This window comes from Dermacentor silvarum, chromosome 6 (genome assembly GCF_013339745.2).
Source record: "Dermacentor silvarum isolate Dsil-2018 chromosome 6, BIME_Dsil_1.4, whole genome shotgun sequence".
NCBI classification, from domain to species: Eukaryota; Metazoa; Arthropoda; class Arachnida; order Ixodida; family Ixodidae; genus Dermacentor; species Dermacentor silvarum.
The window spans coordinates 73,446,111-73,457,664 of NC_051159.1; the positions used below are offsets into that span (position 1 = coordinate 73,446,111).

The window sequence follows — 11,554 nt, forward strand, 5'->3', positions numbered from 1 at the left end:
TCGCGGCTATACTTGCGCCTCCTTACTCTACCGTTCGGACAGCGAGTTTCCGCGGTCATCGAGCGAGATGCGTTCATGTTTACCTGCGCGCGCGTGACACCGTGTTTGTCTATTTATTTAGTAGGCGAATATTTACAAGTTTATACGGCCCATTAAACTACTATCCTTGCATCGTATAACTCTCTACTAATTTGCTATCGCAATCGAAGCTTCGCCTTTCGGGCGAAACTGCGACATTTTCTTTGATACGCCAGGGAATATGTATGGGCTGGAGCGCTGATGGCAGACATATCCAAATCATGACGGGCAAGTTTTGCCATGACTTCCACTGAGTGAAGGCGCTTAATACCGTGTGATTTGCTACACCTTCGCTGGTCATCTGCCTTCAGAGGGTGGAAGGGCTCCTCATTTTCTTCCTGCTTCCTTCTTAAACATACACGTACAGGCTCCTTATGTAAACAGGCAGAGCGGAAGAGGGACTAGCTAAGTTAGCACAGAGTAACAGACACGCACGCTCACATACATGGAGAAAAAGCGAAGATGCAATGATACATACCGCTTTGTTCTCCCTTTTGTGTTTGTTTCGGCGTTAAGTGGTTGACTAAGTATACAAACAGTCAATCTCTCCCTCTATTTCCCGCTCTCTTGGCTCAATCCGACCGAAAGGGAGCTTAGCGAGCATGGGCGGCAAACATGCACACGTCTAATGTCAATGACAGAGAGATGGACAGAGAGAGGCTGGGGCTGACGTCAATGTTTATGTCACCATGAATAAATTGAAAGGAAAACTTTAGTCGTGCTAGTTTTGCTCTACTTTGAAGTGTTAATAAACCAGCTCTCTTTAATAATTCAGTCAATGAATCCGTTAACTTGTATTTATTAAAACAGAACTTTATTGCCTTCCTCTACACCCCTTCCATTCATGCAATGAGTTCTTTTGTGTACGGAAACCAAACAATATTGGCGTGCTCCAGCACTGTTCGAACAAGCATTTTGTAGGCCAGCAAATTTTAGCTGGGGGCGCAAGATGAAGGTGTCGTCTCAGAAAGAAGAGTCGCTTTAGTGCTCAGCATGTACATTGATTTCCACTTGAGGTTATTTTGTTAGCATGGCTTTCCCATCGGAGAGCGTATGTTAAAGTGACACCTAAATATTTACGTTGCAATGCACTAATGAGAGGTGTGTTATAATTAATGTAAGTAAAATCAGATATCTGTTTCTTTCTACTTACTGTTAGCGTTACAGATTTTTGGGCATATAGAGTCATCTGCCACTCCTGACACCAAGAAAAGGCAGAATTTTGTATATGGTGACTATCACTGCGATTAATTTCGTGGTACGAAATACGATAGTTAGCGAATGGGCGGATGTTACCATGTAATCGGGAAGGCAAATCTTTTCTGTATATTAAAAACAAAACTGGGGCCAAATCGCTACCTTGGCGCACTCCCGATGCAACAGGTGCTAAATTGGAAGCTTCGTTATGAATATACACGAATTGTGAGTGGTATAGATCGGCACAGTGGCTCATGAGCGCACTCACTCATACTCGCACTCATTTCAAAGGGGTGAGTGCGAGTGAGTGCCAGTGAGTGTGAGTGGATGTGAGTGTGAGTGTGAGTGGATGTGAGTGCGAGTGAATGCCAATGAATGTGAGTGGAAGTGAGTGCGAGTGCGAGTGAGTGCCAATGAATGTGAATGGAAGTGAGTGCGAGTGCGAGTGAGTGCCAATGAATGTGAATGGAAGTGAGTGCGAGTGAGTGCCAATGAATGTGAATGGAAGTGAGTGCGAGTGCGAGTGCGAGTGAGTGCCAGTGATTGTGAGTGCAGGTGAGTGCGAGTGCAAGTGGAGATGAGTGCGAGTGCGAGTGAGTGTCTGTGAGTGTGAGTGGAGGTGAGTGCGAGTGAGCGCCAGTGAGTGTGAGTGGAAGTGAGTGCTGTGAGCGTGAGTGGAGGCGAGTGTGAACGTGAGTGAGTGCAGGGCCTGGAAATAATTATCGTGAGTGAGTGTGAGTATTCTCCCACACTGCCGACCTATGACTATAAGACATATACCTCAAACGGCAGCTGCAAAGGGGATTTGTCTTTGAGTTTCCGCGTAACAGAAACATTAAATTAAATTATGGGGTTTTACGTGCCAAAACCACGATATGATTATGAGGCACGCCGTAGTGGGGGACTCCGGCAATTTGGACCACTTGGGGTTCTTTAACGTGCACCTAAATCTAAGTACACGGGTGTTTTCGCATTTCGCCCCCATCGAGATGCGGCCGCCGTGGCCGGGATTCGATTCCGTGGCCTCGTGCTCAGCAGCCCAACACCATAGCCACTGAGCAACCACGGTGGGTGCGTAACAGAAATATTTTTTTTTCTCGTACATTCGAATTACAATCCGTAGCTATCATGTCTGAAACTTTTGTGTAAATCGTACTTTATGAATTCTCTGGCATAACTTACTCTGAAAAATTGAATTCGTTAAATAAGGCCCTTGCGCTTGGCGGAGGGCCTATGGAGGAATAAGCACATATGTTGCGCTTCCGCACGTGTTCGTGCGCACGTGAAGTACGTCGCTTGTGGTGGTGGTGCTTGTCTAACGTCGGCAACAGCTTTGCTGTACATCCACTTTCACAGGGTGGATGTACACGAATAGCGAGGAACGAAGAGGCGGATTTTTAAAAGATAGCAGGGAAACGTGGTATAAAACTGGTGGTGGAGAATAGTAATTAGGACCGCCGGAGCAGTGCAGTTATAGTACACCGAACCTATAGTGAAAGTACGTTGCGCATTGCCTTCACATTCGCTCATGCTGCTGGCTGAGCACGGCGGCATCCAAGTGGCACACTCGTGGCAGCATAGTTCATTGCAGATGATGAACTGACGACCAAATTCAGTTTAGCTACGGTGGAATAATCCGACGTCTTCTTAGATGACGCGATTTCCTACAGTACGGCTGGTACGGCGGTTCGCAGGAAAACGTGCGACCGCGGCGAGTGGCGTAAATGCAATGAAACCGCTCTCATGGTTGACTGCGCGTTTAGAGGGCACAGGAGACACCTGCCTTTCGAGCAGTGGTAACGCGAGCATATCGTGAGTGACCTGCTCCATTCAGCCACTTTCAGTAGAAAGCATATGCATGCTGCAGCACATATACAGTTTAGAACGAGACGATTTTGAATTTGCTTATCTTATAGTAAACAGGCAATCGAAGCAGTAGAATCGCGCAGCACGAAACGACGTCTATACAGGCGACACGTGTGAAGAGGCCATCAGTGGACACGCACAGAGCATGCGCGATTCAAGAATAAGTGGGAAGGTTCCGAAATTCTGGCAACGGAATGAAATCTATTTTTTTTAGTATATTTGGATCGAATATCCGATGATTCAGTCTGCTACCAATATCGTTAAAAGAAACGGGAATCTCTATCCTATATTTTTCAAATCACTCCGACTGATATTCAATGAGCATTCGTAAGCTGGTTCCTTTGTCACTAATGATCAGCGGGAACATATGCAGGGTGCATGTCCGGGTGCCAAAACGTCCTTTTGTTTGCGTTTGTGATCGGTGACAACTAACGAATTTCATGGTTGAGTGTGGAACGAGGCAACGCCTTTCAAAATTGAAATAACAGGGCTGATAATCCACCAGTGCTCGCCTTCCACAGCACCTTCACCCCCTGGTTACGTTCTCGCTTTGATACATCTTTGGGAGACTATCTTTTCGACGCGACTATACTCTCAGATAATCGTGAGCATGACACCCGTTTCACTTTATTTGCCCATTCTCTCTTGTATAATCTAGAGCTGATACAGCCACCACCCCCACTCCCAAGTCAATCCGTAGTAAGGAAAACAACCTTGGGGTAGAGTGACAGTAAATGTCAGTTCGCTGCGGTGCAGTGAAGAGTCCCTATATAGGAAAAGTACCGTCTTCCTTTGATCAACGCCGCTTCTCTCTCCTGTATCTGCGATTGGACTAGAATAGCGCACGCTTTCACTTCTTTATATTTTTTTCCCCGCCTCAGAGCCATGTTGAAAGTCACTCTGCGCAGCCGCAGTCGCCGGCGGCGGCCTCGGCGCGTGCCCGGCCTGAAAGCTTCAACGAGGACTTTCTAGGGGCGCCACCGTCGACTTGCTTTCGCAAGCAAAAAGTAAAGAAAAAAAGACAAGCGCTTTAGGAGAGGAGACGGTGGAGGAAAGAGTAGATGGCGGTACTTTTACTATATAGGGTTTTTAGTGAAAATGCTATATAAAGCGTTTCCGCAAAGCTTCTGTCGTCATTCTTACGCGCAACACTGTCGGCACGGTACGTTCCCGGTGATCACCAAGATGCACGTCCTTGCGCTGTCCTTCCTCGTCGTCCTGCTGCCCCGTCTGGCGCTTGTCAGCGGTAAGTATTCGTGCATTTTCATTTTTCACGCCTGAATTTGCATCTCTGTCGGATTGATAATGCAGCGTACCTTGCGGTTCCGTTGCTATGCCGGACCTTGGTATATATAGTAACTGTTTAGCTGTTGCCTTTCTTCATTGTCTCCTGGCGATATGTGCTTTGCCGTCATTTTGTTTCTAGCAATTTCTTTTTCATCACTGGAGGTGTGACCGTAGTGGACGCTGACGTTCTTACTGTATGTTCGTATGACCATCCCGCCATGCCTTTGCATGCGGGTGAACATTTTACTGTGAACGAGACAGGGCAACCCCCTTAATTTTTTTCGTTTATTGCACTTTTGCGATAGCTAAATTTAGTCTCTGTCCGCGTTTTCAGGTAGCAGCGTACAGTTCAACCTCTCTTCTGAGACGGACATCATCGAGGCCAGCCGCTCCATTTCCATGTCGGCCTTTCCCCTGGCGCTAGCACTCGCCGGTCCAGCCGTCGCCGTGGCCCTGGGCACGCTCAAGCCCGTCCTGCTGGCGCTGGGACTCCTCTACTTGGCGCTGTTTGGCCTCGCGCACGTTCCCGTGGTCGGCGAGCTCCTTCAGGCCAGCTTGCGCGCCTTTAGCTCTGTAGTCCTGGAAAGCATGTCTCCTGACCTGGGACGTGAGCTGCTTCGCGTGGTGGGTCTGGACACCGAAGCCTGCCGCACCCGGGCAGTGTGCGAGATCACCGAGGACGCCGTTCGAAAATACCCGACGGTCGCGGCCATGTTGCGATCCCTCACCGGAGCCGTCCAAGCCCACGGGAACAACGAGAGTCTGCTCAAGGGGCTACTGGGCGGACTGTCCGGCCTCGGCTGCGAGTCGCTCTACTCGACGTGTTCTCAATCGCCATTGGGCAGGTTTCTCAAGAACACGTCGTAAATATTGTACAGAAAAGAAAAGCTATAGGTTCTTCCAATTTAGACACTTTTAAATAAAAACGATTTTAGCTCCCTGGTAGTTGAACTGTTCAAGCGCTTCGGCGTTCAGTAGAACAAGCTTGCAGGCGCCAGTTTATTTGGCGTGCTCGTGATAAGCGATGGGAAATGTCACGGCAACCCCCCCTTCATCGCGTCCCCCTCATTTCGCTTCCACCACTCTGTGCTGGGTGTTTTAGCGCCGCTGTCACTCCGGAAAGCTTCAACGCATAGTCCCTGTTTAATCAAGCCTGAATAGTCCGAACATCAATGCTCGATGTTTGCGCCGAGAAATTTACAGTTCGAGACGTCATAACCAGGGCCGCTCGCAGCACTTTAGAAGCCGAGGCTGTCGACGTCTAATGTGTCATGTGGTCACGCTCAGAAAACAGAAGCGCAAAACAGGGCCCGAACATGCTAATACCAGCGCAAAACCGGGTAAAATTAAAGTACGTAGATTCAGAATAGTACAAAATACAGGAATCCTCATGAATTAATCGCATTAAAGAAATTCGTTAAAATCTCTTCTAACCAAGGTTTTGATTGCTTCTAACACGCCCGGCTGATACCGGCGCAGCGCAAGAGAGGGCGCCACCGGAGCGTGATGGTCGGAGGCGGAGAGTCGTCTTTTCGTCACCATTACAGCGAACTATTTCTAGTGCACTGTAGTCACCATCGCCGCAGCCAGCAGCACCTGTACTTTTTGAGCGCCTTTGAGTTTGATAATCATTATTATTTTTTTAGTGGCGCGGCCGTGGAGAGGGCCTTTTCGTGAAGAATAGTGGCGGCGCTGTAGTCGACCACTCTTGAAAGCGTCGTCCGACCTCGCAGGCGGCTGCTTGTCGGTGCGTTTGCAGAAACGGCGAGTTTCCACGAAAGGAACGTAGAAATTAATGTTTCATCGCAATTGAACTACATTACTGTCCCGGCTACAATTATTCTGCGCCAGGCGAGCACCTGGCATGATCGGAGAGGGTTTTTTTTATGACGCGCAAAATGGGGGGGGGGGGGGGGGGGGATTGTAAGATGATTGGTGAAGCGCGACAATAACCGTTGCTATAGAAAACCGTATTATTAATCTGTTGCTTCAAAATTGGCTCAAACGTCGCTATTGGGGCGATCAATGCCCGTCATTCATTTTATTGCCTGCTTAATTATAAATTTTCCTGTGCAAAACGCACTCTAATGAGCAAAGCGGAATGTGTGAGCAGTATAGCAATGACTGTATTGTCACGTGGTATTGACGGTCGAGAACACAGCAGCACAACTGTGAGTGGCAAAACTAACTCTTCAGTGGGCGAACCTGTGCCCAGAAAAACCGGCTACACTCAAAGCACAACATAGCGGCGAACGCAGTTGAAAATCTGATCAGCGGGTCGAGCGCGTCGGCTTTTACACTTGACTCTTTTTCTACGCGTGAGTCATCGAAGGTTCCAGAGTAATCGCTGGTGCCAGCGTGTCTTCTAGAAAGTACTACACAATTCGCGTCACGCATACTTGCAATCAGATTACGCAAGGTTCGGTGACAACAGACAGCGGATAGAGCCATCGATAACATTCGAGAAACTTCCGATACACGAGTCCTGCGCGGAGCGATAACATTCGTTAGACAGTGAAACGTAGTCACCCGAGAAAAATAAACGAGTAGACGTTTTAGTTTAATAATTTTTCATTTAATCACAATTCTGCCGAAGATATTGTCTGTAGATATTGTCTGTAATCGGAATCCTTATTCGAACTGTAAGAATTGCTTAGACCTACCTCCTATACCTAAATGCATGCGAAAAAAAAAGATAAATTTGCTCGGCATCCACTGCACCGTTCTTGATGGGCTAATTTGTCGCATTTCGAAAGAAAACTTTCAAATGATCAAAGGGTAGGAAGCAGAATCTTTATTAAAGCTGTCAATCTTTTTCATACAAATATTGTAAACATTAGAGAGTTTTAGAATAGGGGCCCCAAAGAGCTTTGCGGGTTAATTAGCGTTGGGGCATGAATAAGGCTTCGCATTTGCGAATAGCATCTTGCGCTTGCAGCGCCACTATGGTGTCGAAGGAACACTTTCATAAATATTAAAATAAACTATACCATTTTGTGATAGGAAGAGTTGTTTTGACTTTCGTGGTTTTGCGTTTAATTACAATTGAAAGGTTATTCTGTTACCAGCAAGCGATTTGTTGCGCCTAATTTTGAGTAACCAACTTGACGTGTCTTCACCAGCCAAGCACGTTAGGCCTACGAGCAATGAACTCGACAATTGAATTCGGAATCAGCGGCGTCTAATGAATCAATCTTCATTACCAGTGCCTCCTCTATACTTTCAGTGCCCGGCAGAAGAGCGGAGGACAATAGCCCGCCGCCGTCGGCGATAGTACAACGCATTGCCACCAGGCGCCTCCACCTAAACAGGGTAGCGGAGTTCGCTATGCGCCGCAGCCGGCGTGGGTCTGGCGCCGCGCTCAAAATCTCAAAACCTCGAACAGCGTCCGCGTGCTACGCCCACAGTGCCCACGCAGGATTAATATCGCGGGTGCAATCACTGAAAGATATTACCGAGTGTTTCAAAGCGTTAGCTGCCAGCTTTCACGCACTAACCGTAAGCGAAGAACACCACGCTAAATGAGTACTAAAAACATCGCGTACAATCACCTACCTTCATTAGCAGACAAACCGATAGGTTCACTCAATAAAAGCATGCGACCGCGCACCTCGCTGCATCAAAAACGCCAATTCGTCGTTATTTACAAGGACGTTGGACCAGCTTCAATATGCGACAAGTGAAGAAAGGCGATGTTTTTCTTTAACTACCTTAATAGCTTACCGCTAGCTCCAGCTTTTATCTGAAGAACCATCGACGTAGCTCCCTTTAGATGCCGCGTACGCACAGACCTACGCGTGGACATGATGGGCATGCATTCCCAACATTGACTTGCCATGCATGGTGGCTCTATATTCTGGAAAATTAACAATTTTGATGCGATACGAATACACACGTTTAATGAAAAAAAAAACATTTATTTGTAAGCACCTGTACTTTCAGTAGCCCTTAAGCACTTACAGCTTCACATATTTCCTGGACAGGGGCTTCTTTGCAAAGTATTTGAATGCATCATGCTTGTCACTGACGTTGAATGCATAGTTCACCAGCAGTGGCCGCAAAAACCGAACAGATATCAGCTCCATGAGCTTAACTCTGTGAATGGCATCACTCTCTTTGCACTTGAGCAGGTTTGAAGCACACAGGGCTGGCACAGCATACTTCACCAGTGTTGACAATGGCTTTAGCAGAGTAGGGTTGTCCTTCAGGGCACGATCAGCAAATGTCCTTAGCACGTCAACGGCAAACAGCAACTGGTCTGACGGGTAAAGCAGCCCACCTCGGTCCTGGCTGCGAGTGAACTGCAAGATGGGTTGATTGCTTGCAGGCTTCGTGCAGACTGAAGTGCAACTTTCACAACGCATGTGCTCGTTTATTACACGGGCAATATAGCCCCCAACGTAAGCAGTTGCCGAAATTTCTAGTGAAGGCAACTGCTGCGGCAAGACTGTCGTGTTGAGCCGTTGCAAAACACAAGCAGCTCTCTGTAGCTGAGGAAGCTGCTGTGCTGGCGAAGGAGAAGCTTCAGTGTGCAGGGTACCTGTCGACATTTGGGCACGTTCACTGTGAGCAACATTTGATGTCACACTGGATGCTGCAATTCCAGTTTTCAGAACCTTCTCCAGGCCCGACAAAACAGAGCGAACATTCAGCATGTCATTGCAGCCGGCGGACATTCGCAATGTGCCAAACAGCGACTCGATCGGGTCACTATTAAACTTGCGAGTGAGAACAAACAGGAACTTCTCCTCTGTGAGCAAGTACTTGATGCAGGCAACTGTGGAATACGTGGTCAGAAGCAATGCTTCGTACGTTTCTTTCGTGAAAAATTCCTTTTTATCTCCACAGCTTTTTTTCAGTTTGTCCAAGTACATGGGCAGTGTTACCTCAAGCCACTCCAGTCTGGCATCTTCGGCATCGTCGAATTGCCGAGTGTCGGGCCATTTTTTGTGGATGTGCTGGGTCGTATTACTCGTGTCATGCAGCACAAACCAGCGATACATGTTCTGCATGAAAATGATGGTCTGGCCTGCATCTGCGAATGAGAAACTTGATGTGTGCCCAGCTTGGCTCCTGAGATGCTCCAGGGCCGCAGTAACATCAGGCGACAGCACCTGAATTGCCCTTGCGACATTCATTTTTTCTATATTATTCGGGTAAACATGTTTGCGGCTAAGGTAGCGGACAGGCTTTACAACCAGGTCCTTCTGTAGTTCGTACAGCTTCTTGATGTAGCAGGACGAGACCTCTCCTTTCGGGCCAAAGTCATGTGCCAAAAACTGCGAGCGAACATTTTTTAAAACATGGCACGGATCAAAACTTAAAAAGAGGAGTCTGTCGCAGTCACAGGGATGTGTTATCCTGTACGTAAGAATACCATCTCCAAGAAGTTTCATGGCATTGACATTAACTTTGTGGTTGTCACTAACTAAACGAACTACCCTGAAACCACAGGCCTCTACTTTCTCCAGCACAAAAATCAACAACTTGTGAAGCTGTGGGCCTGTTAACCCCTTGGTGAAATAGTAGGCCACTGGAATGCGATACGATGTCGAGAGTCCAGTGATTAAGAAGCAGAGAAGAGAGTTCGCTAACGTGAGGTCACCACCCTGTTGTTCCAAAGAGATGTCTGCGTGCCCCACAAAGCAGTCCTGCTCTTTGTTGTACTGCAACTTTTCCTTGATTTTCATTTCATCCACTATGAGTGAGCACACTCTTGACTGTGGTACACTCAAGCTCTCAGCTTCTACTCTAAGGCGATCTTCGGCGAGTTTGCTGAAGCCTGTTTCTCCACTAGTGGTTCCGAAGTAGTTGCTCAAAGTCTTCCTGCAAGGAAGCTTCAGAAGCATTTCACCGCGAATGTGTTCATATGCCCTTGCCGACAGATGCCTTAAAACTACACAACGTCGGGTTGTCTCCTCACACCAGCTTGGCCTCTTCTTCCTGAAGTTCTGGATTTGATCAATCAAGAATTGAGCTGCAGGTTCCTTTTCTTCCGCCCTTTCCTTGATGTAAGAAACATCCGCCACTAGGGCATCCTCGTGTAGCCTTTTCAATTCCATTTTGTATTTGTCGACGGTCTGTTGCAGTCTAAGCAGCTGACTCCTCAAGCCCTTTTCTTTCCTTATCCATTTGGCTCTCTCAGTAACAAGCACGCTCGAAGTTGACCTGATGTTTACCTGGACGCTTTGATCGCACGAGTTGGGTGCCGTTGATGTGTCCATGGAGCAGCAATCAGACATATCCTCTTCTGATGAAGTAGGCGCTGCTGCTGGCAGCAACTGTTGCATCGCTGAACCGCTCGCGGAGTCATTTCGCGCCATTGTAGCACTCACTCTTTTGTCGATGCTTGCTGTATTTCGCGCCGGCGTTGATTTCGGCAGGAGATGGGACGGGTATTCTTCAAAAACAGACGGCACAGCCCCTTTCTTTAGACGTCGCCGCTTGCCTTCTATGAAGTCCTCTTCTTTGAAATGTCGGCTGCACACTTTGGTGTAGCATGAGGTAGTATTCGGCGACCACTTGTCTCGTCGTATTGCGGCAAGCCATCGTACTCGTGCGTCCGCGACAGCGGGTATTTCATGAAAGGAAAGCCCTGCTGTCTTTTTTTTCTCGTCCGATTTACACAATGGCACACAACAGTAGGCCATCGTAAGGTATACTACGCACGTACTTGTCGGAAGCTATCACAAACAGCGAAGTGGAGCACGGCTGAACGCAACTGTGTCTCACGACCAATGCACAGAACACCCATACAAACATAGAGACGGAACGGCGGCAGCGGCAGCCCAGACCCTGTTTACCTAGCGCCCCTAGCGGCGGCGGCGAGAACTGGCGTTCGACAGCCGCCGAGGGTGGTGTGCCCGGCACAGAATTTATAGAGGAGGCGCTGTCATTACATACGTTATAGTTAAGAGAAAGCGATAACCGCAGTCACTTCTCCTAGCTTACGAACTTCACGCGTTACCACGAATCAAGCCGAGTTTGGTACTCGGAGAGCCGTCGCTTCAATGGGTGCCGCCATGTTTGTTGACGCAAAGCTTTTGGGGCTGCTTTTGGGGGCGTCGCGGTAAAGAGAGGAGACCGGTCCTCAGGTCACGTGGTTGCAAAAGTCACGTGACCAAGT

At 48.1% G+C, this 11,554-nt stretch overlaps 2 protein-coding genes across 2 annotated transcripts; one reads left to right on the plus strand and one right to left on the minus strand.

Annotated features, from left to right (window-relative positions):
- Positions 1–4,253: 4,253 nt before the first annotated feature.
- On the plus strand, positions 4,254–5,367 carry LOC119455061 (uncharacterized). The gene is made up of 2 exons (XM_037716562.2): positions 4,254–4,387; positions 4,763–5,367. The coding sequence occupies exons 1-2, from the start codon at positions 4,327–4,329 to the stop codon at positions 5,293–5,295; spliced, it is 594 nt and encodes a 197-aa protein (XP_037572490.1). The 5' UTR covers positions 4,254–4,326; the 3' UTR covers positions 5,296–5,367.
- A 2,268-nt stretch (positions 5,368–7,635) lies between these two features.
- On the minus strand, positions 7,636–11,299 carry LOC125946259 (uncharacterized). The gene has a single exon (XM_049668875.1). It carries the CDS (start codon positions 11,076–11,078, stop codon positions 8,385–8,387), a length of 2,694 nt encoding a protein of 897 aa, XP_049524832.1. The 5' UTR covers positions 11,079–11,299; the 3' UTR covers positions 7,636–8,384.
- Positions 11,300–11,554: the final 255 nt, after the last annotated feature.

Excerpts from the sequence above, each read along its gene's own strand:
- LOC119455061 (XM_037716562.2), top strand. The coding sequence starts at position 4,327 with ATGCACGTCCTTGCGCTGTCCTTCCTCGTCGTCCTGCTGCCCCGTCTG. Across the intron at positions 4,388-4,762 it reads CCGTCTGGCGCTTGTCAGCG|GTAGCAGCGTACAGTTCAAC; the intron begins GTAAGTATTCGT and ends CCGCGTTTTCAG.
- LOC125946259 (XM_049668875.1), bottom strand. The coding sequence starts at position 11,078 with ATGGCCTACTGTTGTGTGCCATTGTGTAAATCGGACGAGAAAAAAAAG.